Source organism: Molossus molossus, unplaced genomic scaffold, assembly GCF_014108415.1.
Source record: "Molossus molossus isolate mMolMol1 unplaced genomic scaffold, mMolMol1.p scaffold_m16_p_20, whole genome shotgun sequence".
NCBI lineage: Eukaryota > Metazoa > Chordata > Mammalia > Chiroptera > Molossidae > Molossus > Molossus molossus.
In genome coordinates, this window is record NW_023425356.1 from 45,399,304 (window position 1) to 45,427,168 (window position 27,865).

The 27,865-nt window shown below is 40.6% G+C and overlaps 2 protein-coding genes across 6 annotated transcripts in view; one reads left to right on the forward strand and one right to left on the reverse strand.

Annotated features, from left to right (window-relative positions):
- Positions 1-27,865, reverse strand: part of RALGPS2 (Ral GEF with PH domain and SH3 binding motif 2) — a 118,632-nt gene that overhangs the window by 34,213 nt on the left and 56,554 nt on the right. The gene's annotated exons all lie outside the window — the stretch shown is intronic.
- Positions 2,153-27,828, forward strand: ANGPTL1 (angiopoietin like 1). The gene is made up of 5 exons (XM_036272311.1): positions 2,153-2,190; positions 7,017-7,862; positions 23,809-24,002; positions 25,803-26,073; positions 27,641-27,828. The coding sequence occupies exons 2-5, from the start codon at positions 7,043-7,045 to the stop codon at positions 27,826-27,828; spliced, it is 1,473 nt and encodes a 490-aa protein (XP_036128204.1). The 5' UTR covers positions 2,153-2,190; positions 7,017-7,042.

A 27,865-nucleotide genomic window follows, 5' to 3' on the forward strand; every position in this document is an offset into this window, starting at 1 on the left:
TTATCTTCTGGTTTACTTCAATTACATTACCCGCTTCATTCTTTTATTTTTATTTTTTTTATCCTCATCTGAGGACATTTTTCCATTTTTTGTACAGACAGAGTGGGAGGAAAAGAGAGGAAGAGAGAGAGAGGGAAACATCGATGTGAAAGGGACACATCGAGTGGCTGCCACCCGCACGACCAACCAGGGCCGGGGACAAACTGCAACCGAGGTACGTGCCTTTAGCGGGAACCGAACCTGGGTCTCTCTGGACCGCAGGCAGACGCTCTAACCGCTGAGCCAAACCGGCCAGGGCTTATTTTTTAAATAGATTTTTAGAGCGAGAAAGGGAGAAAAAGAGGAACATTGATGTGAGAGAGAAACATGGACTGTTGCCTCCTACACGCTCCCTGACTAGGGATCAACCCTACAACCTGGATAATGTGCCCTGACTAGGAATCGCACCCACCGACCATCTTTTGGTGTATGGGACGATGCTCCAACCAACTGAGGTATACCGGCCAGGGCCCTGCTTCATTCTTGTTGTGAGCATTTGTCTTCAGAGGCACTTGAGTTTGCAACCCTTAAGATACCTCAGCATGTCACAGGAATGTAAAGAAACAGCTCTGTGAAAGAGGCAGAAACTAAGCTGACTTTAAATCAGGATGTGGATCAACAGTTGACGGTAGGAGTGCCAGGGAGAAAAGTACAAGCTGCAGCAGCAGAGGAAAGCACGCGGTGTGTACAGAAAGCAGAAGCCCGAAGGTACCACCGAGCGGCAGCAAGCAGCAGCTGGGCACTGCAGCAGAGTGTGGCACGATGCTCTGGAGTTGGATTTTCAGCCCCCGGTCTACCACTTAGTGCTGAAGTACTGAAAGCCAAGTCACTTAAAGTAGCTAAAATTGTGCTTCCTCAGCTATTGAGTTACTTAATCACATTTCCTGATTTAATGAAATATAATAGCATAGTTAGTGCTCAACAACTAGTAATTCTCTCTCCAGCACCCTAATTTCATAGCAGAACTAGGCCAGAGGTAGGTAAAAGTAACCTGTCCAAGTTTAGCACAGCCTCTGTGTGTGTGTGTGTGTGTGTGTGTGTGTGTGTGTGTGTGTGTCAGAACTCTTCCCCCCCCCACTCAGGCCAGGGTTATATTCGCATTTAAATCACAAGATATCAACTATAAGAATATCCTTATTCAGACAAGAGGTGCCATGTTGTAAAAAGGAAGTGACATTACATGGCATCCGAGTTTAGGTTTGAAAAAAGTTAAATTTCTGAAAGAATTTTATACATAGATTTCCATTTATTTTTGGTAATTCTATATATATATATGAGCAGATTTATCTTAAGAAACATCACAGAGTAAGATAAACATATTACAACATTAGGTTTCTTAAACGTTTAAAATCATCTGAAATGGCAACTCAGTAAACTGTTTAAAACTTCTAGGCTATAAAGAGCATTACATTCTTTAGGTGGCTGCTTCCTGACCAAGTCTAACTCTTGTTCTTTGTAACAAAAATCAAACTCATCAGCCTGCAGCCGCTCCTAAGTGAAGTAGAGTACTGTGTTTTTCAGTATTCAACTTTGAAGAGTTCTGGCCAGCAGACTAAAATGTTTGTTTTAGAATTGCCCGCTGGACTAGGATAGTTTGTTTCCAGATGGTGCCCTTCCTTCAACCTGCACAGTCTCTCCTTGTTCAGAGCTATTCAACCTCCTGCTGATCCCACTCCCCCCACCCCTATTTAAGGCCGCAGAGAGGAAATCCTAGGGAGGAGACTCCTCCACGCCCCCAGTCTCCAGCAATTTTTGGTGACGTAATATGTGGGCTGAACTTGAGTCTGCGGAGAAAGAGGGAATCACTATTCAAGGGCACTGCACATACAATCTGGGTCAGCTGCGCTGGTTACCGCACTTCTCCATGTGGCAGGCAGAGCGAAGCCACAGCGCTTTCTCCGCTGGACTCCAGACAGCCACAGACCGGGACTTCCACTCCACTACTTAAAATTACATAGGTGGCTTGTCAAAGTCAATTGATTGGTGTCGTAAGAAGAAAAAGAAGTTCCTTATTACAGCTTGGATTCGACGGCCCAAAACAAAGATGCAGTTGCCATTCAAGTCACAGACGAACAAACTCCTACACTGATTTTTAAAAGCAAGAATAAGGGCGGCAAGTTTCTGCGTTTGCTTTATCAACAGATGCAAAAGGTATTTTAATGCTTGTATTTAACAATTCTAATGTGTGTCAGAATGCATAAATATTTTACATTTGTCGTGTAAGTTTCAAAATCTCTTATTAAAGAATTTTGGAATACACTACAATATATTCAATCTGAAAAAGGTTTTTTGCAACTTTATGTGAAAACTAATCATTATGTACTTTACAGTGATTAATGTGCATTATTTGTGATCAATTGAATGATATGTAGTGACATGCTTTTAGATTAATGTATATATGCTGGGTTTCAGAAAACAAGTGCTTTCGTGACTCTAGGGAGAAATTTTCACTTTACGATTAAAGTTTAATGTTTATATTTATAGCACAGTGATCAAAACAAAGGGATATAAACTTAAAAAAATAATTATAAACATTGGTCTTCTTCACGCAGCTACAGCGCTGAAGATTTAGATACTGTTAGATATCGTAAACTATACCTAAAAAATACAGCTAAGTATATATAAAATTAACTGAAAGGCTTTGCAACAATATCTCAATTATAGTATAACCAAATATAAGCAGAAATCCTTATAATGATTTAAGACAAGTGTATAGTATTTCTTGTTAAAACTCAACATTTTAAATATTTTCCAAGGTTTACATGTAACAGTAATTTAATTTGGGTAATAAATAAAAACTACTACAACTGGAATTAATTGAAAAAGCAAAGTTACTGATAATAAAAATGCCCTAAAACCTTACAGATTAGGATTGGAGAGAAAAAGAAAATGTGATGAAAGTATTATGTAAGTCGGTATTAACAATAGAAAATAAAACCCTGGAGCTACAATTACTTAAATACATAATTAAAAGATAGAAAATATATAAGAATTTTATATAGAAATAATTTTGGTAACTCCAAGCAAGATTTCTTTTCAATATTTCATCTGGGGGCTTTAATTGTATTGTGAGAATTATTAACAATAAAATTACTAGTTACTAATTAGTAAGCTTTAACACCAAAGATATGTAAGTTTGTTTGCTTTGGGGATCTTCTGTCCTTTTAAACATTAAAGATACTAACTGCAAGAATCTTCAACAAGCAAATCATGGTAAAGCTAAAATTTCTTCCACTTTACTTTCATGTCCTTTCCTTAAATATTCTTGACTCTAAATACTGGGAAGCTCTCTGTGAACCACATTTTACAAGAAATTCTGATAAAATTTCCAAGCAGTACAGGATCTGAAATACTTGTCATCTTTTGGTTGTTTGCTATGAAAAGTGCAGGACCTCATTATACCTCTTCCTGCTGAAGCCTTAGGGAAGCATTTAATCTAAAACCCAAAGCCTACAGACAACTAAACTAGTCTCTTCCAGGGACACAATCCACAATCTGGAAGTGCTTTATCTAAGGTACACTCAGTGCTTCCTAAACTGAAGTTGGCTGCCTCAGCTGTTTCAGGGCGACAGGGGCACTGAGGTGCCTGCGCTCACCATCTGAGAGGGAGTCAATCCTGACTATTCCTCCTCCCTACTAGCTGGCACTGTAGCAACTATGAAGAGAAAAAATACCAATAAAATTAACCCAAAGCATGGAAGACTTTTCCCCCTGAAAAACAACCAAGCAAAGGCAGATTTAAACTTAAGTATACCGTAACTAATTTATAACAGTCTCCTGGGACCTAGGAAAATTTTTAACATACACAGAGGGTTTTATGAGGTAACACAGATTTATGGATCTTTCACTTTTAAAACTGAACATATGTGGGAAAATATTAAATAAAAGAATGTTTCTGAAAATGTAACAGTAAATGTATTTTTAAAACTACTCCTTTACTCATGACGTAGCTCAGGCTACTACTAAAAAATCTGGCTCCTTCCTCTGTTTTAGATGACAACAAAGTCAGCACACTTCTGTGAGAACAAGGGAATTGTATTTATTTAAAACAAAATAAACCTCCAGTTGCCTCCTTTCAGTACACATTTGGGTCAGATTCGCCGACGGTGGACAGGGACTCAGGGTCTGCCTAACTGCACTGGCGCCCACGAAGCCAAGGCAGAACACACCAACAGGAAGCGAGTGCAGCTTTAAGTCGGATTTGTCCTTTCACATCTTTGTTCTTCTGTGACAACACCAATGCCAAGTCACAGTAACGGGCTTGGGTTATATGCTCTTGGTTGTTCCATAAAAATCTGTGTCTGACAGCAACGCAAGCTTTTCAAATAGAATACTGTTCATACAATTCCACTTGCTTTGAAGTTTCACAGTACTTCCCAAATTTTCCTTGTTTTGGTAGCTTATTTCGTGGTAGATTATTAAGGTAAAATAACTATGATCTAAGAGTTTCTGTTCTGTTACGGATGTGAAATGAGAGGGTCTGAGCACTAGGTTAGTAACTGGAGGAGAAATCTGTGCATGTACCCAGGAGGCTGAGGCTGCGGTTGTACTGTCCTCAGTTTGTTTTGTTCGTGTAAGTATGTATGTATGTATTTTTGCCCTGTTTTTAAATTAAACCACATTTAAATTCCATGAATCCATAAATATAACAAAATATCTTTTATCCATTTTTGGTGTAGGTAACTCCAGATAGTCAGAGTCCTTTCTAAAATAAAACAGAAGACTCCTAAGGTCTAAATTTTCTACTGATGTCAGAAGGCCAAGTATGAAACAAAAAACGCAAAGGACTCAACCAAGTGTGCTTTTGGCGATCAGTCAGCAACAGGAGGCCTCTGATATGGATGTGGGATGTTACTGTGCTCATCCCTCATGTCTACATCCTTTTGTAAAAGGACAAGAATTCCCCACACTCCATCCATTCTTTATTTCCATGATCTACCCCTCCACCCCCCACCCTCATTCTGTGAAAAACAAGAAACACAAAGTTAAGACTTCTCTGTAGTGACCACATGACTAGGATGAAAACCACAGGTCTAGAAAAGTTACACGAAGATCTGAATCCTGCTTGAGTGTTTTTGCTTCTCCAGGAATTTATTCCTTTGCAAAATGGTGCAAATGCAAATAGTTAACATGTGTCAAGCAAACATAAATATAGGGGACTGTTGTAATGCTGCCGACAGAAAACAGAAGAGTATGCTGCCATGTGATTCAGCACACAGGTTAATGGAAAATATGGGCCCTGGGGTCTGCTGGGTTCAAACTGTGGCCCCATCTCTCAGAAGCCGTGCGGCTCTGGGTAAGGCACCTAACTGCTAGAGTTTCTTCATCGGAAAATGAGGAAAGTAATAATCTACCTCAGAGGGTTGTGATGAGACACAAATGACTTAATACATGTGAAGGGCTTACAACAATGCCTGGCATTTATTTAGCAGGCATGCAGGAAGTATGAACGCTGGTTATTACTGCGTTGTAATCATTGATTGATAGCAGGCGTAAAAACCTAGGCCTTAGCTTCTCAAATAAGAAACACTTGGGTGGAAAACGGGATAGAAAAGCTCTGCTTTAACACGTCCACTGCCATCCTCCAGAAAGGCCGAGAGGGGCCAAGTTCCCCGGAGGGGAAGGTGGCCTGCGCCACAGCAGCTGTCGACGAACCTGAGGGAGCCGTCCATCCTGCTGCTCCTCCTCTTTAGGGAGGTGACCGCAGGGAACTTGGAACAAAACTAGTTCTAGTGTCTCCTCAGAAGCTGTACCACAGAGGACACGTATTTCTCATCTCCCAGAGCAAAAGTGAAACATTCCGAGCACGCGTTTCAGCGCGTGAGCCACTGCTATGAACACGCTGCAGAGCCAGGGAACCCGAGTCCCTGCCCTGGCTCCCCGCGCGCCTCCCGTGTGCCCGTGGCTCTCACCATGGCCACCGGCGCAGAGGTTCTCGAATAAGGTGGATTCAAAGGCACTTCCCAACTCTATCACCTTCAATTACAGGCAGTGCCTTTCCTTGGTAATGGTTACAGCAAGTTCCCATGTTACTAACACACAGGTCAGTGGAACCTGCTAGGACAATGAATCTGCTGAATTATACACAGGTTTACAGCATAAATAATATGGTTTAGAAACACAATTATCCACAATACTGACTGTAAGTATTCTATCTTTCTTAAACTTGTCCCCAATCCCAAAAGGACATGCTATAAAAACAAAAATATGCCCTGGCTGGTTTGGCTCAGCAGTTAGAGCGTCGGACTGTGGAAAAGAATTGTGGGTTCGATTCTGGTCAAGGGCACATGCCTAGGTTGTGGTTCAGTCCCTGGCCCTGGTTGTGCAGAAGGCAACCAATCACTGTGTCTCTCACATCAATGTTTCTCTCTCTCTCACTGTATCTGAAAAATCAATGGAAAAATATCCTCAGGTGAGGATTAAAAAATAAAACAAAAAAACACACCAAAAATATGATGCTAAAACTTGCTGGTTTGAAACTTATCTTTTTAGTTTCTTTGATGGTTTAAAAAGATATTTATTGAGAGGGTTCATTTAGTTGAAACTGCACAGTGTAATATAAAACAGACTTAGTAGTCACCTAGTAACTTTAACACTAGTGAGGAAACAATGTTTTAATTAATGCCTTACAAATATTGTGTGCCGTTTTAACAGTTTTCAGAGGGTAAGTGAGCCTTTTAAAGGTCAGAAAGTTCTGATTAGGATGTCTCTGCCTATGGTGGACGCTCATCAAAGTCTGCTCACTGAGCTGGGGAACAAGAAGCCATGAGGTGGCACGTGGTCTCAGAAACCTAGTTTTTAAACAAATGTGAAGGCACCATGATACTGAACCTAAGAAACAAATAACGTTCATTCTGGTCCAACTTATTAACAAACAGATATTCAGTCTTCCCTTAGATGCTTTTTTATATTATTGACATTAAAAGTAGATTAATATTAATTCCTTTTACTTCTACCTTCATTGGTTTGTTTTTCAGAAGACATCACACAAGCTCATTTCAAAATGAAGGCTTTTATCTGGACCCTAATTGTGTTACTCTTCCTATTAACGGGCACCGGGCACTGCAGAGGACAGTTCACAATTAAAAAAGTAAGCCAGAGGAGGTACCCTCGTGCTACAGCTGGCAAAGAGGAGGTGAAGAAATGCGCATACACATTCCTGGTCCCTGAACAGAAAATAACAGGGCCAATTTGTGTCAACACCAAAGGGCAAGATGCAGGGAACATTAAAGACATGATCACCAGGATGGACCTTGAGAACCTGAAGGATGTGCTGTCCAAGCAGAAGCGGGAGATAGATGTCCTGCAGCTGGTGGTGGACGTGGATGGAAACATTGTGAACGAGGTCAAGCTGCTGAGAAAAGAGAGCCGGAACATGAACTCTCGAGTCACCCAACTCTACATGCAACTGTTACATGAGATCATCCGGAAGAGGGACAATTCTCTCGAACTTTCCCAGTTGGAAAATAAAATCCTCAATGTCACCACAGAAATGTTGAGGATGGCAACAAGGTATAGGGAGCTAGAGGCGAAATATGCTTCCTTGACTGATCTTGTCAATAACCAGTCTGTGATGATCACATTGTTGGAAGAACAGTGTTTGAGGATATTCTCCCGACAAGACCCCCATGTGTCTCCTCCGCTTGTCCAGGTTGTGCCACGACACATTCCTAGCAGTCACCAGTACACACCCGGGCTGCTGGCAGGTAATGAGATCCAGAGGGATCCTGGTGATCCCAGAGACTTAATGCCTCCACCGGATCTACCAACTTCCCCCACCAAAAGCCCTTTCAAGATACCACCAGTAACTTTCATCAATGAAGGTGAGTTTCTGTTTACTGTCAAAGACAGAAGTACGGGGTAAATGTGTCTTATAGTTGAGGAAACAATGCTCATAACAAATGCTTGTGTTCTCTGGTGATGTAATTGTACATAATATTAAAATAACTATTTTTTTTCCTACTAAGAACTGAAGTTAAATAGATCTCTTAACTCTAAGACTAAAAACAGTGTATTCTGCCAGGCCAGTGTGGCTCAGTGGACTGAGCATGGTCCCATGGACTGAGTGGTCCCAGTTCGATTCCCAGTCAGGGCACAAGCCTGGGTTGTGGCTTGATCTCCAATAGGGGGCGTGCAGGAGGCAGCCGATTGATGTTTCTCTCTCACATTGATGTTTCTATCTCTCTCTCTAAAAAATCATCAATAAAAACGTATTTAAAAACAAAACAAAACAAAAAACTATATTCTGGAGAAAAAAGTAGTCTTCCATTTAAATCCTTACAATCTATGTTACTAGCACAGAGACAGGAATGAGTCCATGAGCCTCTCATCTCTAACTGTCCTACTGGCCTCCTGCGAGGTCCTCAATGCTCCTCGGCAATCCTACTGTTACCTCTCGCTGCTCTTCCCACTCTCCTCCTCCTCCAAAGAACAAGCAAACATTCGCTCGCAGTCTCCATGAGCCTTAATGACACAGCCTGGAATCACACCGTCTCCTCACCCCACTCGGCGCACGCACCATCTACTGCTGCCCCGAGAGGAAGTCTGCGCAGGGCCTAGGCTCCCTGTTCTTTCCTATCTTGAAAACGTCTGCACAGAGCCCACGCCCTCCTGCTCTCAGTCTCAGGAGATAAAGGTATCCTCCTATTTTCCAAGGCTAAAGAGACTACAATTTATACTCTGTGCCTCCATAAGTATATGTAAGTTTTCACTAGCAAAAGAACAAAACAAAACAGAAACACAGAACTACAAACCTAGAATTCATCCTAATATCTCTACCGCTATTGCTTAATTCCATTCTTTCATTCATTACCAGTCACTGATGCAGGTGCCCAGAACGCAAAAATGAATCATTCATCTTTGTTTCAGTTTAGGAAGCTCGCTGCTAACTTTAGGAATATTTTACACCTGCATCCATTTTTCCATAAGCCATTCTCCTGAATTCTTTAAGTTTATTTGTTTCCAGAGTGGAGGGAAAACCCCAAATACACAAAAGCTAAAAAGAAAAAATGAAAAGAAAAGAAAAAGTAAATAAATCATAGTTCATTCACTTATTGAAAAGGCAGGACATAGCCCTGGCCGGTTTGGCTCAGCGGTTAGAGCATCGGTCTGCGGTCCGGAGAGACCCGGGTTCGGTTCCCGCTAAGGGCACGTACTTCGGTTGCAGTTTGTCCCCGGCCCTGGTTGGTCGTGCGGTGGCAGCCACTCGATGTGTCCCTTCACGTCGATGTTTCTCTCTCTCTGTCTCTTCCTCTCTCTCCCTCCCACTCTATCTGTACAAAAAATGGAAAAATGTCCTCGGGTGAGGATAAAAAAAAAAAAAAAAAGGGCAGGACATAAAACTGCACATAGACTATAATTTTTTTTTTAAATCCTCACCTGAGGATATTCTTCCATTGATTTTCAGATAGAGTTGGAGGGACTGAGGGACAGACGGGAGGAGGGGGGTGGAGAGAAACATTGATGTAAGAGAGACACATCAACTGGTTGCTTCCTGCATGACCCCAACCACCCAAGAACTGAACCCGCGACTCTTTGGTCTGCGGGCCATCGCTCTAACAACTGAGCCAAACAGGCCAGGGCAGACTATATGATATGATTTTGAACAACAGAAACAGAACAAAGACTAGAAACGCATCACAAAGTGGCTGTGTCTCTGCAGCACCGGACTCCACTGACCACTCATATCTGTTTTCTTGAGCCTCCACATCATATTCCGACCTTCCTACTTCTCTAGGTCCTCAATGGCATCTTCTTCCTTCCATGGCTTTGAAAGGCTTTCTTCAAGACATTCTACTTCAGAGAGCTCGTGCAGCTTCGAGGCTGCAGGCACGCCCCACTCGGGTTACCCCGGCCTGATGCTCTCCTGGTCTAGGCCAAGCTGGTGTTTGCACCTGGTGTCCTGCCCGAACCTCGCACGCAGCTGTCTCCTCTGGAGAAGTGCCTTCTCTCAGCTCACCTGCCGACCTGGCAAATTTCAAGGCTTCCCTAAAACAGTGTCTTAAATGTCGCGTCTTCCCAGATTCCAACACACACATCTAGGCGGCTCTCCCCACACTGCTGACTATGCAGGGACCACGTTTTCTGTCCTATCACACTGGAGCCATCGGCCTGTGTCCCCGGCTCCCTGCTAGACTGAATGCTTCTGGAAGGAAGTGAACTGTTTCTCATTTCTCATCTCAAACATCTAGTCAGGATCAGGTTGTCATACTGTGCTCGGCATGTTGTGAGTACTACAATGAATACTTGAGGAATGAAGGAATGAATTAGTAAATAAACCCTAAAATAATCTTTTCCCCAAACTAGCATTCTCCTTTTTGAAATAAGTAAATTATTATAACAGCAATACATATTTACTGAAGAAAATCTAGGAAATACTAATGAGCTTTTAGGAGAGTTTCATGGAATATCCAAATACTCATAAAAAAATCATTCAAGTTTTTCTTTCTTTCTTTTTTTTAATCCTCACCCGAGGACATTTTTCCATTTCTTGTTCAGATAGAGTGGGAGGGAGAGAGAGAAAGAGGAAGAGAAAGAGAAACATCGACGTGAAAGGGACATATCGGGTGGCTGCCACCCACATGACCCAACCAGGGCTGGGGACAAACTGCAACCGAGGTACGCGCCCTTAGTGGGAACTAAACCCAAGTCTCTCTGGACCGCAGGCTGACGCTCTAACCGCTGGGCAGAACCGGCCAGGGCTAACATATTTCTTATATACCTTCTTGAATTATCAGTTATCTGTACACATAGGACCTATATACACATATAAAAAATGCCTTCCTATTATAAGCTCCTTCCTGGTAGATGGATATTGTGTCCCTTTGCAGATGCTAAATAGATATTAATTGACTTGATAATACATTTTTTTTTTTTTTTAATCCTCACCCGAGGATATTTTTCCATTTTTTGAACAGATAGAGTGGGAGGGAGAGAGAGGAAGGGAGAGAGAGAGAGAAACATCGACGTGAAGGGACACATTGAGTGGCTGCCACCCGCACGACCAACCAGGGCCGGGGACAAACTGCAACCGAAGTACGTGCCCTTAGCGGGAACCGAACCCGGGTCTCTCCGGACCGCAGGCCGACGCTCTAACCGCTGAGCCAAACCGGCCAGGGTGATAATACATTTTTATAGAGCTTCTTTTTTTATAACTTATCTTTATTGTTGAATGTATTACAGATGTTCCTTATTTTCCCCCTATTGACCTCCTCCTCCCCATTCCCGCACCCTCCCGCCTTTCCAACATTCTTGTCTGTGCCCACTGGTTATGCATATATACATATAAGTTCTTCGGTTTATGTCTTCCCACCCCCCACCCCCTTTGAGGTTCCTCAAACAACCAATTTGTACTTCTTAATCCCTTCACCTTTTTTACCCATTCCCCCAACCCCCTCCCATCTGGCAACCAACAAAATGTTCTCTGTATCTATGAGAGTGCTTCTGTTCTGCTTGTTCATTTTGTTTGTAGATTCCATTGGCGATAGATATGTATTCATTGCCATTTTGTTTGTTCATATTTTTTTATCTTTTTCTTCAAGAAGACCCTTCAACATTTCATATAATAATAGTTTGGTGGTGGTGAACTCCTTTAACTTTTTCCTGTCTGGGAAAGTCTTTGTATGGCCATCGATTCTACATGACAGCTTTGCAGGATAGAGTAATCTTGGTTGTAGGTCCTTGCCTTTCATGACTTGGAATATTTCTTTCCAGCCCCTTCTTGCCTGGAAGGTCTCTTTTGAGAAATCAGCTGACAGTCTGATGGGAACTCCTTTGTAGGTGACTATCTGCTTTTCTCTTGCTACTTTTAAGATTCTCTCTTTGTCTTGAACCTTTTGCATTTTGATGATGATGTCTTGGTGTGGGCCTCTTGGGGTTCATCTTGTTTGGCACACTCTGTGCTTCCTGGACTTGTATGTCTGTTTTCTTCACCAAGTTAGGGAAGTTTTCTGCCATTATTGTTTCAAATAGGTTTTCGATTTCTTGTTTTCTCTCTTCTCCTTCTGGTACCCCCAAGATGTGAATGTTGGCATGCTTGAAGTTGTCCCAGAGGCTCCTTACACGATCCTCAGTTTTTTGGATTCTTTTTTCCTTTTGCTGTTCTGATTGGGCATTTTTTGCTTCCTTATATTCCAAATTGATGGTTTGCTCCTTGGCTTTATCTACTCTACTATTGAATCTGTGTCATTTATTCCTTATTTCAGTTAGTGCCTTCTTCATTTCTGACTGTACATCCTTCATTTCTGACTGGTCCTTTTCTATGCTCTTGAGGCCCTCACTAAGTTCACTGAGGTTCTCACTAAGTTCACTGAGCATCCTTATAAGCAGTATTTTGAACTCAGCATCTGTTAGGTTGTTCATCTCCATTTCTCTTAGTTCTTTTCTTGGGGCTTTGTTCTGTTCTTTCATTTGGGACCTGTTTCTTTGTCTCCTCATTTTGGCCGCCTCCCTGTGTTTGTTTCTGTTTATTACTTAACGAGAAGTATGGGGCTATCTGAGACCAGATGCTTCTTGTTTGAAAGAATTTAGGAAAACCTGAAGCAGGATCGAAGACAGGCCAATCCTATGGTTAAGCAAGTGGCAACAGCTTGGGTGGGCCTGAAAGCTGGGTGGGGCGGGGCCTCAGGGAGTCAGCAGGGCGGGGCTACCAGTGTGAGTCAGGTTGCTGGAGTCCCCCAGCAACTGTCTGTTGCCCCAGGAAAGGTCTCACCAAAGGAACAAAGGCCTCTGACAGCATGTTTGTCCCGGAGAAAGCCTCCTCTCCAGCCCTTGCTCCAGTGCCAAACAGCTCAGTTCTTCCCTGTATGTCTCTGGTGCCCGTCGAGCTGCCTCCTCTCCAAGCTTAGAGGGAGAGAGTCTGATAAGTCCGTGCGCGGGCCCTTTAAGGAGCTGCCTGGGGCTCCAGCCGCCTCAGCCTCCCTGAGCCTCAGTTCCCGCTGGTTTTTCCAGCCAGAAGTGATGGGGATTCTCTTCCTGGCACTGGAACCCTGAGCGGGGCACCTGGTGTGGGACGGGGACCCCTCAGTCCTCAGGGAGGACCTTCCCAGCCGAGGTGTCCTCCTGATTTTTATCCGCCACACGTGGGTGTGGGACCAGCCCGTCCCCTCCGCCCCTCCGCCCCTCCTACCAGTCTGGATGTGGCTGCTGCTTTAATTCCGTAGTTGTAGGACTTCCATTCAGCTCGGTGTCAGGTGGTTTTGAACGATGGTTGTTCTGTAGTTTAGTTGTAAATTTGATGTGGTTGTGGGAGGATGTGATACCGCGTTTACCTACCCGCCACCTTGACTGGATTCCTTTATAGGGCTTCTTAAAGTTGTAATTCCAAACACCTTCAAGAAAGCACTTTAATACATTCTATTTACTGGATTCATTCATTTTATATTGTTCTAACTCTCAATAACTCTCAGTAACAACAGGCTAGAGTACCACTAAATTACATAAATGCTGATCATTATTAATATCCCCACATCCATATGTATAAAATGATTTACTGGGAGTAGAAAGAAAAAATATATATTTAATTTTTTATATCCTTTTAAAAATGTATATATTTGTGTAAGCTTTTAATGTACACAATATCAGTACAGTAGTTTGTACATATAATTTATAAATAAACATAATTGAAGTGTGTGGATTTTTTAAAACTGATGGGTGCACAATTATGTACACATGGAGATGACTGTCATGGAGTATTTTCTGTGGGTGCTGAGTGTTAAGTGGATGTTATCACCAATTCTAGAAGAAATGAATACTCACATATTCATATACTGATCACTAAACAGTGCTTATACAAAATGAGATATAGCCCTGGCCGGTTTGGCTCAGCGGTTAGAGCGTCGGCCTGTGATCCGGAGAGACCCGGGTTCGGTTTCCGCTAAGGGCATGTACCTCGGTTGCAGTTTGTCCCCGGCCCTGGTTGGTCTTGCGGGTGGCAGCCACTCGATGTGTCCCTTCACGTCGATGTTTCTCTCTCTCTCTCTGTTCCTCTCTCTCCCTTCCGCTCTATCTGTACAAAAAATGGAAAAATATCCTCGGGTGAGGATAAAAAAACAAAAACAAAATGAGATATATCAGTTCTAAGTTTTATTATATATTGAGTTGTGGTACAAAAAAAAAAAAAATCTAATATTACAGAATTAAATTCCATGTTAGAGAGTCAGCATATCAAAAGTCCCACTAAACAGATGTTTAATAAAACAATGGTGTATATATATCCCTACCACATCAATCCTTAATGTAATAATTAAGGATAGGCATAGATTTTTTGTTATTATTTGTTGGTATAAGCAAACATTAAATTTTTACTTATTTTATTCTATAAATGTTAGTCTCTGAAATTCAAGGACATAATTAACTACACCATAAGAATGGTCAACATGTAAGAAAAGTGCACAGAATTAAGAAAATGTGTTTTCTTTGTTACTGGCCTTGGGTAAGGCACTTTGCCTGTCTCTGTTTTCTCACTTGTACAATGAGCACTGGTGGGACTGGATGAGTCTAGCATCCCTTTCTACTTCTCACATTCTGTGATTCTCATCAGCTATAACTATAACTTACTACAAGCGACAACAGCTTAGCTATTTTCTTTTATTTATAAGTGCTAAACTCTTTATCCTAACATTCTTATTCAGACTGGAAGGTACGGCCAAGTGTGTGGGGCTTGCACGAACAGTGCAAAGGTGTGGCGGGGGACTGCTGTACTTCATACACTTCGAGCAGCAAGCATTCACTTTACTGGTCTCCACGTGGAGGCGGTACAGGATCGTTCCCAATGTCTAAATACATAATTTGAATGTATTACTTAAAAGTGTTTTAGACAGTCACAAAAAGTCAAATACTGTATAATTCCACTTATTCGAGTTTCTTAGAAGAGTCAAATTCATAAGGACAGAAGGTAGAATGATGGGAGCCAGAACCTGGGGTGAGGGAGGGAATGGGGAGTTGCTTACTGGGGCACAGATTTCAGTTCTGCAGGATGGAGAGAGTCTGGAGACTGAATGCACAGCAATGAGAGTGGACTAAAGCCATGGAACTGCACGCTCCCGAGTGGTTAAACTGGTGTAGGTTATCTTATCTGTATCTTACCATCATTTTTTTTAAAAGGTGTTTTAACAATAGGCAATTTTATAGTTTCTTTTAAAATGGCCATTAAAAGTGTACCTCAAAAGAACAAACTTATTATGAATATATAGCAAATAATGGCATAATTTTGTTAGTTTAACATAAATTATCTCCAGGAACATTACCTTCCTCTGCCTTATTAACAAAACGTCTGGGAACGACTACACGCTGGCAAACTGCCATCAATAAAATTCTTAACTGTTCATGCTATTCGGTGGCTGCACTTTAGGTCAGTCTTTTATAGAAGAAAACATTACTCTCTTACAAGTGGTGTATTGAGAAAAAGAAGTCCAGTCGGTACAGGTAAAGGGAGCTGAGTTTCTTTACAGCATGTTAGAGCAAAGACCTAAACACCAGGAACCTTGGGACCCAGTGAGGCTTTTCTGAGACCCAGCTGCCTCTTCTGTAAATGACATGGTTGTGAGGATTAAATGTGATTCATGTGAAAATGATTTCTGTGTGGTCTGATCATCAGTGATTATTAACTTTTTTTTTTTTTTAATCCTCACTCGAGGACATTTTTCCATTTTTTTTTGTTCAGGTAGAGTGGGAGGGAGAGAGAGGAACAGAGAGAAACACTGATGTGCAAGGGACACATCGAGTGGCTGCCACCCGCACGACCAACCAGGGCCGGGACAAACTGCAACTGAGGTACATGCCCTTAGCGGGAACCGAACACAGGTCTCCCTGGACCGCAGGCCAACGCTCCAACCGCTAAGTCAAACTGGCCAGGGCGTGATTATTAACCTTTGTATGTGCTTCCCTGCTTGAGTTTGCCTTGCCATGTATGGGGGCATAAAAGGTAAGCTTGAAACGTTAAACTTGAAAAGCAGTCATTAGAAACTAAAAATATGCTTTTTAGTACGTGATAAGCTACATTTCAATTATTTAAAATGCTTCCTATTTGTAAATTTTAAAGGTGCAACTGGTTTTAGTGGAATACTTTAACATTTAAAACAAACAAATTAACTAAAGAAGATTGATTAATAAGCAAAGGAGCCGTTGGAATATGATTCTATTAAAAAGTTATGAAAAATAACAGAAGTTTTTTAATAATTTCAAAAATAAATGCCGAGCTTGCTAACTGCATTTTGAACTTACAGATTAATAAAGTAATTATTATTACAAGAAATAATCTATTATCACTTTAGAAAGTATCTGCCTCAAATTTCCCATCCCAGCAATGCTGTCGAATATATGTATCTTAAACTTAACTCTCAATCCAATTAAAAGGTTTATTTTAAAAAGATTTTACTTGCTGACCAATCATTTGAAAGCTCTCATTTAAAAAAATTTGGGGGGGGGGGAGGGAGTGTTACTCCTATCACAAAGTGAACAGAATTAGGACAAAGTAAGAAAATAAATGAGAAATTCAAAAACAAAAAGGGAAGGCTTGTCCTTTTAACTACGGTGATCCAATAGTTTGCAGAAAAAGGGCAGGCAGGTGTGTGAACGACGGTTCCTAGCTGAGGTGCTGTTCAAAGCATGAAATCTGTTTTCTAACCCTCACCTGAGAATACTTTCCACCCATTTTAGAGAGGGAGGAAGGGGGTGGAGAGAAGAGAAAAAGAAAAGGAAAGAGAGAGAGAGGCAGACAGAGAGGCAGACAGACATCGATCAGCGGCCTCCCATACATGCCCTGACCGGGGATGGAACCAACATCTAGGTGTGAGCCCTGAGCGGAAATGGATCCCGCAACCTTTCAGGGTAGGGACTCTCCAAGCAACTGAGCCGCCTGGCCAGGGCTGAAATCTTTTTTAAAACCCACTGTTCTGTTCAAAATATGGGTTTCTTTATGAGAAACACATTGGGAAATAGTCAATATTTTCTTTCTATGAATCAGATCTATTAACTGGAGTTTGTTAGCCTGTACAAACTTTTTACTTTATGTTAATCCTCACCCAAGGATATTGTTCCATTGATTTTTAGATGGAGTAGGAGGGAGAGAGGGGGAGGAGGAGGGGAGGGGAGAGAGGGGGAGGGGAGAGAGATATACACTGATGTGAGAGAGACACATTGATTGGTTGCCTCCCGCACGACCCAGACCAGGGCTGAAGATCGAACCTGCAACCAAGGTATGTGCCCTTGACCGGGAATGGAACCCAAGACCCTTGGTCCAAGGGCTGATGCTCTAACTGCTGAGCCAAACTGGCCCTGGATGCCTGTACAAACTTTAATCATTAAATAAGCTGAGGAAGAGAGACTGGTCCTTCAGAGTCCATGTAAAGAATCCCAGTTTCTTGCCTAGAGAAGAATCCAATTGTGTGTCGTGGAAGGTGAAGACTATTGCAAGATTATACAAGACAAGGGTTAATAAAATTCCTCTTTTAAAGGAAAGGTACTTCTATACCTGTTGAACCATTATGAACAAATTCCTAAATCATGTCAACTAATTTATTTCTGATAATATGCAAACAAACAAGTTAAACTTGATCTCTCAAAAATAAAACTGGTCCTTTTCTACTAGTCAGTTAAAAATTCCCACCAAGTAATTTTTTTTAAGGTACAGAGAAAACAGTAAAACATTTATTCTAAGAACGACTTACAATCTAATTCTAGAGCAGAAAGTAAATAAGATATGCAAAAGTAATAATGAGAAAATATTTCTGCCAAGATCAACAGTACATACTGGCTAAGACAGATTAATGGTTTATGTACAAAATAAATATAAACAAATACTAATTTCTGATATTTACTGTCTTTACTGAGGAGGAATAAAAGTAGCAATAAGCACTACTTTTAATTTTATCCACATGTACTAGAGAAGGATTTCAACTACATTTTCCTGAGCCTTTATATCAACTAAGTCTGACAGGCATCCACCCTGGAAAGCCCACCACAAAACATGTAGGTTGAAAATTAAAGTTGAAGATCATTTTAAATTTGCATAAATGGAAGTCTTATCAAATCAAAGCTGGATTTAGAAAACCCAGAACTCTCTAATTTGCTTAAATATCTGAGGGCCTATTAAATAGCAGAAAAAAATGTTATTTTATATATATTCTGTCAACATTCAAAACCTTGATATTTCTAAAAATTTTACAGCATTTCAAATAACCTCATAAAAGCCCAATTCATGAATATATACTTAAATATTAACTGTCCAAACTATACTCCAGTGAGTGCAGAGTAAATATTTACAATGACAATCACAGAACAAATAATACAAAGGTGACAGTTATAGAATAAGCAACTTTCTGAAAAGAGAGATATTTATGTGTATTGTAACAAAACCACTTCATGCATACATTAATTTCAGTATTAATAGGTTTTATTTATTTTTGAATCCTCCCCCCAGGACACTTTTCCATTTATCTTCAGATAGAGTAGGAGGGGGAAGGAGGGAGAGAAAGTGAGAGAGGGAGAAACATGGATGTGAGAGAGGCACATAAACTGGCTGCTTCCTGCACGACCCGACCAGGGCTGGGGACCAAACTGCACCCTAGGTACGTGCCCTTGACTGGAATCGAACCTGTGACTCTTTGGTCCACAGGCAGATGCTCCAATTGCTGAGCCTAACCAGCCAGGTATAATTTTTTTTTAAATATGATTTTCATTGATTTTTTTAGAGAGGAAGGGAGAGAAAGATAGAAACATAGACTGGCCACCTCCTGCACGCCCCCCTACTGGGGATTTAGCCCGCAACCAGGGCATGTGCCCTGACCAGGAATTGAACCTGTGACCTCTCAGTCCATGGGACAGCACTCAATCCACTGAACCACACTGGCTGGGCAATACTAATCGGTTTTATTTTATTATTATTATTATTATTATTATTTTTTTTTTTCCCTCACCAGAGGACATTTTTCCATTTTTTGTTTAGATAGAGTGGGAGGGAGAGAGAGAGAGAAACATCGACGTGAAAGGGACACATCGAGTGGTCGCCACCCACATGATCCAACCAGGGCTGGGGACAAACCGCAACCAAGGTACGTGCCCTTAGCGGGAACCGAACCTGGGTCTCTCTGGACCACAGGCCGATGCTCTAACCGCTGAGCCAAACCGGCCAGGGCTATTATTATTATTTTTTTATTCTGAACTTCTATTTTTATTTTTCATTTTATTTTATTTTTTTTCAAATCTTTATTGTTGGATGTAAAATGTATTACAGATGTTACTAATAGGTTTTAAAACAAGAACATTGTTCCTCAGATATCCTGACTATTCTGTAAGTAATGATGCAGAAAAATCTGGCTACTTGGAAATAACCACGATGATGATACTTTTAATCCGAGGAAATCAGTTTCAGCTCCAGTGTCTGTCTCAGGAGCTCTAAGTAGCACCTTCAGTCATTCATACTTCAGACATACTGAACTTGTAGCTCCTCTGTAACACCAGCCCTGCCTCATGCCCCAGCCCCTTCCCCATCTGGGCCTTGGTCAGACCTCCTGCCCCACTAGCCAAACTCCTGCTCTATCTTCAGGGCTCAGCTTAGACACAGGTGGACTCTGATCTCTTTCCTGCAAATCTGGGATGGCTGTTTCTCAGCCAGGTTCCCACGTGTGTAACTTGATGCACAACTCCATCCAAGTAGGTGCCACGCAGTAGTGAAATTCTCTCTTCACTTGCTACTTCCCCACTTCCCATTGGATTCTATGGTTGTTTCTTTACCGCTGGAGCCTGTAACAGTTTCTAGCCTATAGTAGAAGCAGCCAAAATATTTCTGGAAAAATTAATGCAGAACTGAGGAAACCACTGTAGCTACCAGGAATCATTTAGCTCAACAAATATTTGAGTGCCTAAGGGGGTTTAAACCGTGGATATATAACCGAGAGACAGTTGTTGCCCATGGGGGAGCTCCACGAATAAACAAGGAGTATATTACCACGCATTACACAGAACAATCAGAGAGTGTGCTTGGAAATCACACCTCACTTTTCCTTCCATTTCGTTCCCACATATGAAATTAAAATTCTCTACCCTTCTGACTTGACTACAGTGCATGTTTCTGTAGAGTGAAGTAGCTCATATGCAACTAGCAAAAAAGGGAGAATAGTATCAGTAAAACAAAGAGGTCATTTTGGTTCATATGGGATTTTTCCAAGCATATCAGTGTTTTGTGCCACAAGTTAACTGCAGCTGAATACAAAGTGTGCTAACAGCTAACACTGACTGTTATTTTTAGTGCATGATTTTGCAGAACATGGGGTTTTTCGGAAATACATTATTTTTCTACAGTAGAAATGACTACATTTTTGATTAGCCACATTGTTTATTAATTAAATAAGCATTATTTATTAAATAAGCTACTTAAATTATTAAACAAACTATGACTGTGTGTCGAGGTTAGGAAGGAAAAAGGAAGGGAACTGACAGTCACTGATGATGTGTTACATTGTGAAGTGTTACGTTAAAGGCTATGAATACCTTGTAATTTAAATCCAGTAACTGAGGAGGTTTTATATTGAAAAATATAAAAATAATTCACATTGAAGTTAAAGGAAATGTGATCTAATTTATGGCCAGTCTGATAAGCTCAAAACATTATTTTTATCATAGTCCTCCCCAGCTTAACAACCAATTTATGAGCTTTCACAGACTAATATCCTCATGAATATAAAAGCATAAATTCTTTTTTTTTTTTTTATCCTCACCCGAGGACATTTTTCTATTTTTTGTTCAGGTAGAGTGGGAGGGAGAGAGAGGAACAGAGAGAGAGAAACATCGACGTGAAAGGGACACATCGAGTGGCTGCCACCCGCACGACCGACCAGGGCCGGGACAAACTGCAACGGAGGTACGTGCCCTTAGCGGGAACCGAACCCGGGTCTCTCAGGACCACAGGCCGACGCTCTAACCGCTGAACCAAACAGGCCAGGGCAAAGCATAAATTCTTAACACATTTTAGGAAATCAAATCCAGCAACATATAAAAACAATAATGCACCACGACCAAGTCGAGGTTATCCCACGAACACAAGGTTAGTTTAATGTTAAAAATACAACCAACAGGATTCATCCCACTAACAAATGAAAAACAAAAACAAAAACAAAAATATCATCTCAGTAGATAAATTTAAAACTTGACAAAATCCCAAACCCATAAACAATAAAAAAAATCTCAGCAAACTAGAAATAGAAAAGACAAGAATTTTTAAAGTAGTTGTTACAGCTTAACGAAAAATAATGCTCATGATTGCAAGACTGGAAATCTTAGAAGAAAAATAAAAACTATAAAAAAGAACCAAATTGAAACTCTAGAACCAAAAAATTCATTACCTAAAATAAATATACCCCAAGAAAGACAGCATTCTTTCCAGCTTTTAAAATGTTTTACTATATATAATCTGTACTTCTTATCGACACTGAATTGTAATTTTTAAAAATCTGAAACATAAATATCAATGAAACAATAAAAATCAAGCCTAGAGAAATTGATCATTTCTTGATTTGTGTGTGAGGTTTTCAGTTTCCAAGTATTTAGAACAGCAGTTCTCAACCTTCCTAATGCAGCGACCCTTTAACACAGTTCCTCATGTTGTAGTGGGCGTATCTGCACGTGGGTGGACCCGCCTGGAGATGGATAGAGGAGCTGAGTCTTGGGTCCTAAGACCATCAGAAATATGTTTTCTGGTCTTAGGCGACCCCCGGGAAAGGGTCGTCTGACCCCCAAAGGGGTCGCAATCCACAGGTTGAGAACCGCTGATTTAGACTGTGAAGGCAAGGTCAGGGATTCGTTTACCTAACAAAACAATTATTGACAGCCCACTAAAAATTAAAACCCCGCTGACATGAAGTCAGAAGAAAACCAGAAGTAGCCTTGGTCCTCAAGAAGCAGACTCCTAAGGGATGAGTTCACAGACTTTCTGAACCCTGTCTAATGATGCAACTGTGTAACTGTTTATTTAATGAGATTATTCTTACCTCAACAAGACCCAAAAGGGACCCTGTATATATTTGGCAAGTTATAGATAACACATTTCTCAAAATTTTAACAATCCTATTAACTTTATAGTACAGACTTTCTTGTATGAACTCTACATGACTAAACTCTCTATTTTCACATAATTTCTAAAAATTATACAAGTCAGAATTTAAAAATGTCTAGTAAAATATAAAATTGGCAACTGAAATTTCTTTACTTTTTTGTTGTTCTAATAGTCTTTAAGGTAATTCTTATTTCTGAATCACGTAATATTTTTACATGCTTATAAATTAAAAAACAAAAACAAAACAGGGCTCAAAACTTTGGAGAAGGGTGAAACTAAAGAACGTTCAGTAAAACGGTTTTTCAAGATCCAAAAATGTGGATATCAGAAGTTCACAAGTCAGACACTACAAATAATTTTATAAAATGTTTTGAAAAGAACTTATTAGTTAAAATGTTTCATAGACTTTATTAGTGAGTGAAAAAACAGAAAGTGCCCTGGCTGGTTTTCTCAGTGGTTAGAGCATTGGCCCATGAACCAGAGTCAAGAGTTCGATTCCGGTCAAGGGCACGTACCTCGGTTGTGATTTAGTCCCTAGCTCTGGTTTGGGTCATGTGGGAGGCAACCAATCAATGTGTCTCTCTCACATCGATGTTTCTTTCTCTCCCTCTTCTCTCTCTCTCTCCCTCCCTCCCTTCCACTCTATCTGAAAATCAATGGAAAAATATCCTCGGGTGAGGATTAAAAAATAAAATAAGGAGAGACTCCATAAAACTATGAAATAACATGGGGCAAATATAACACAGCAGGTCAGAGCATGGATTCCGGGATTAGAAAGAAATGGGTTTAAGTCTAGGGTTTATTACCGTCTTAGATACAGGACCTCAGATTAGTTAACTCTCTCATCTATAGAACATCTGTAAACTATCACAGGGTCATTGCGTAGATTAAATTTAAAAATTATTATTAGTCATATAAATTGATACAACTCTTTAGAAAGGCACATTGCCAACATTCCTGAAATGTATTCTCGTGGACTGCTTGTTGCATGGAGAAAAAAAGTTAGAAGATTCTGTAAGTTTGAGAAACTCTGGTTTATTTCAGGGCTTTTCAGTCTTTAATATGTGAATGTACACTGTGAGTTTCCAAAAGGGTACTATAACATTTAGCAATTCAAAAATCCATCTGATCATGGCACACTGTTTTCAATGAATATTTCAAAGAACTAGTAGTATATTCCAATGAAATCAAATTTCAAAACCTGTGGATCGGACACTATAGAGAGCTGTAAAAGTTTCACTCTCCTGATCCAGTAGATCAATCCCATGAAATTTTTATAAGAATATATGAAAAACTAAAGCCAATAAGAAGACACTCTGTGTAGTGTTATTTCTAACAGCAAAAATCAGATAAAATCTCAATGTCCAACGTCAGCAGAATAAACGATGGTATGTCAGCGTCCTGAGTGCTAGAATGCAGACTATGGAAATGCTTGTTAAAAGGACAGAATCCAAATTTCTATGTGTGTTAGAATTATAACAGTGTAAAAAAGTGTGTATATGTACAAAGACTTGTAAGAATAGTGGAAAATGACACAAGTTAATGTGGGACTGCAGTTATCCTTTTATTTAGTTTCTAGCTTTTGTAGTATTGTGTATACAGTAGATAAAAAGTGGTATCTGTAAAGAAAGATATAAAGGTAAGACTCTTGATTAAAACTTATTTCAATATGGTTGTTTTTCTATTAAATCCCCTGGCGATCTATAATATTTCAATTACAGGACCATTCAAAGACTGTCAGCATGCGAAAGAGGCTGGCTATTCGACCAGTGGCATTTATATGATTAAACCTGAAAACAGCAACGGACCAATGCAGTTATGGTGTGAGAACAGTTTGGATCCTGGGGGTTGGACTGTTATTCAGAAGAGAATAGACGGCTCTGTCAACTTCTTCAGAAACTGGGACAATTACAAGGTAAATCAGTGACTCAGACCTGGGGAGAGGTAGAACAGAGCACCTCTTGCAACAGTAGCCATTCTATTCTATTCAATAAATTAGACACTCAGGTAAAAAATAATTATCCATGTGTTTTTTTGTTAGTGACATTTGTCAAAAAGATGATTCTCATCTCTGATTTTAAAGTCAAAATTAAAATGTAAAAAGGAAACTGAAGATGTCCTTTAAAATGACCCCTTTCAGTCTGGATGAGTTATAAGTGACTCTTTGCAAAGACTACTTCTAATTCCATTTTCTAAGTAGATAACTGCTTTTTTGTTTATGACCACATCGGTACTCATCATCAAGTATATTTAAGCAATAATATAAAGTATAGGACTTTAAAAAAATGACCCCTTTTCTAAGACTAATCACCTCTGATAATCCTGCTACCGCACTTTAAGTTGATGGCATCAGACACTGGTCCTGTTGGGAAGCAGTACACCTAGACTCATTCACACAGGGCCGGAATCATGCAGTGCCAATTCTGGAAAGGTAAACAACTAGTCTTTGTTAGTAATTCTGACATTCATCATGCTCTTTTTTTGAGTGGTATATATTTTCAGTTTAAGGATGGCAGATGGGAGAAACTATATTTTCTAGATGGTTAATCCTTCAATAAAAATTGTGGCCCTGGCCAGTTTGGCTCAGCGGTTGGAGCATCGGCCTGTGGACCAGAGAGTCCTGGGTTCGGTTCCCGCTAGGGGCGCGTACCAAAAAAAAAAACAGTGAAGTAACGTGATCACTCACTCTTAGGAGATATTTTACTGGCAGCTAAAAATGAGACATTAACATATCCATGTCAGAAGTTGTATAAACTTCTAAACAAGCACTAACCAGAAAAAAGAAATTCAGCAGCACAACCTCCCTGAAAATACACTCGGTATATTAAGATCAGGGTTCTAAACATAAAGCCTGCTGCATACACGCAATGGCAAATGCTTACTGAAACAGGACAGTTAATGGTTTTTTCAAACATTAATCTACAATTTTTTAAAGGGAGAACTTTGAAGATTACTATTTTATCTTCATATATTTACTAATTTTACTTATAATATAGCAAAAGAAGATAATTTACTCTAAGACATATACTATCTTTTTTTTATCCTCACCTGAGGACATTTTTTCATTTTTTGTTCATATAGAGTGGGAAGGAGAGAGAGGAGAGAGAGAAACATTGACGTGAAAGGGACATATAGAGTGGCTGCCACCCGCACCCCGGGGACAAACTGCAACCGGGGTACATGCCCTTAGCAGGAACCGAACCTGGGTCTCTCTGGACTGCAGGCCAACGCTCTAACCATTGAGCCAAACTGGCCAGGGCGGATACTATCATTTTTAATGAATGATCGTAATGTTAGATATCCTTTTTGTCTGACTAAGGTGGGGACAGTATCTATATACTTTTAGAAAAAAAATAAGCTCTTTGTATGAGTATGAGAGAGATCAGGAACCCTTTCAAGGATGTGGGTAGTTCATAAGTTAATGTTTTTAGTAGCTATGAATAATTTTTATTCTCTTTTGCCTCTGTGTTATTTGTAGGGTTTGAAATTAGCTGTGCAAATAAATACCACTGACAAAGTAAGAGAAAGCAAAACAAAACAAAACGACTATGTGGGGCTCATAAAGATAAGGCGACTGACTAAAACAGAAATTCACACTACCACCTACATGACCCATATCCTTATGCTCGAATGTTTGAAACCTATCTATTAAAACGTTTACTGTCTCTACAATTATTTATACACTCATCCTTTTTTTTTTTTTTTTTATTAACAGAAAGGGTTTGGAAACATTGACGGAGAATACTGGCTTGGATTGGAAAATATTTATATGCTTAGCAACCAAGATAACTACAAGCTGCTGATTGAATTAGAAGACTGGAGTGATAAAAAAGTCTATGCAGAATATAGCAGCTTTCGCCTGGAACCTGAGAGTGAATTCTATAGACTGCGCCTGGGAACATACCAGGGAAATGCAGGGGACTCTCTGATGTGGCACAATGGCAAACAGTTCACCACACTGGACAGAGATAAAGACATGTATGCAGGTGAGTGAGTAAAGCCGATGTGCACTTTGTAGAATCACCACCTTCCAGGCATGCAACAGAAGCCGTTGTAAATACACACGCACGACTCAGAGTGTTCCAGAAAGGCCACTTTGGACTCAAAGGGACCACGATCTGCTGAAAGGAGCAGCTTTAGAACCTGTGGCTGTAAGGCAACGATCTCCGCCTCTCACCTCATGGCACACGCTGCCACCAAATTCTGCGGCACACCCCAAAATATGTATTTTTGTCAGTCTGACAAAAAATAGATATAATTTTGATTCAGTCACACTGGATGGCTATTGTCATATTGGCTTTAAACAGTTTTTGTTTGTTTTACTTGCCAATCTACAGGAAAAGTTCCCCCGACTAAACAGTCAGGTGCTGCGTGTTTTAAAACCCCTCGCGGCGCGCCGGCTGAGTGGCTGCCACGGGCCAACCCCAGCGTGTGGCCTCTGTGACGAAGGTTCTGCTGGTCTCACTTGTAGGGGTGGGGCATGAAAACAAAACAAAAATGCTTTCTTCTGGAAATAAAACTCCCAGCAGCCTGCGATTCGTAACAAACACTGACTGGACACTCCCCTGTGCCAGGCTGGGGGCCTAGGACAGAGCAGTGAGCGAACTTGGCTCGCAGAGGAAGACACATAACCTGTCAGGTGGTGACAAGTACTCTGAGAACAAAAACACTGAGTAAGGGCACAGAAAGTGGGGGCAGCAGGGGGTGGGGCGGGGTGGGTGCTCTTGTACAAGGGGTGGCCCAGAAAGGGTATTGTGAGAAGGTATCATCTGAACAGAGACCGGCAGGGAGCGAAGGAAGCCAGCGTTTGGGAACCGGGGAAAGGCCTTCTTAGCAAGGGGACAGCAAAGGCTTGTGAAGTGGTACAGGAACAAACACAAGCTCTATTCAGAGGGGCAATTAACACTCTCTTTAGAAAATCAATTAGGCCATCCACATAAGATAATTTTTAATTTAATTTTCATAAACTTTTGCCTCCTTAATCCAGGTTTCTGGCCCTGATAAAGAGGTTATCACCCCTGAAAATGAATTTATATTTCTGTTCAGCTGTATCCTGGCAAACATGTCCACCTATTTCACACAGGCAAGAGGAAAAAAGAAGAGCAAAATACCCATAATATATACCTTTTTAACAGAAACCCATGTAACTGCTAGTCATGCTGTTTTATATTATTTTTTGCTATTCTGAGAATTCAATTTTCCCCAAACTTGACTCTCTTTAGCAACTTCCTATCTTTCCTTCCGATCCTCTCTCACAAGCTAACAATGCCTGCATTATATTTACCTTGCTACCTAGCAAATGAAATCACTTAAAACAAAACAAGTCCTAAGCATGCAAGGAGCAAGATAAGGAAGGCAATTCAAGTGATCTTCCATGTACTTAATATTTAAGCAAAAGTAACAGAATAAATGAAGAAACAAAATTATGAAAGAAAGGTTAATGGAAATCAATAAGAAAAACATTGATCCACAGGTAGACTAAGTTTCTGATGGTTTGCAGAGTACCCAATTTAGAAGACACTCACTCTGATGTCTCTGTTTTTCTCCTCAAAGGAAACTGTGCCCATTTTCATAAAGGAGGCTGGTGGTACAACGCCTGTGCACACTCGAACCTCAACGGAGTGTGGTACAGAGGAGGTCACTACAGAAGCAAGTACCAAGATGGAATCTTTTGGGCCGAATACCGAGGCGGGTCATACTCCTTGAGAGCAGTGCAGATGATGATCAAGCCTATTGACTGAAGGGAAACAGTCTACAACTTAAACAGAACTCTGTATT

Bases quoted from the DNA above. Each gene is read 5' to 3' on its own strand.
- ANGPTL1 (XM_036272311.1), top strand. From the start codon at position 7,043: ATGAAGGCTTTTATCTGGACCCTAATTGTGTTACTCTTCCTATTAACG. The intron at 7,863-23,808 runs GTGAGTTTCTGT...TTTCAATTACAG, and splicing joins AGTAACTTTCATCAATGAAG to GACCATTCAAAGACTGTCAG. The intron at 26,074-27,640 runs GTGAGTGAGTAA...TTCTCCTCAAAG, and splicing joins AGATAAAGACATGTATGCAG to GAAACTGTGCCCATTTTCAT.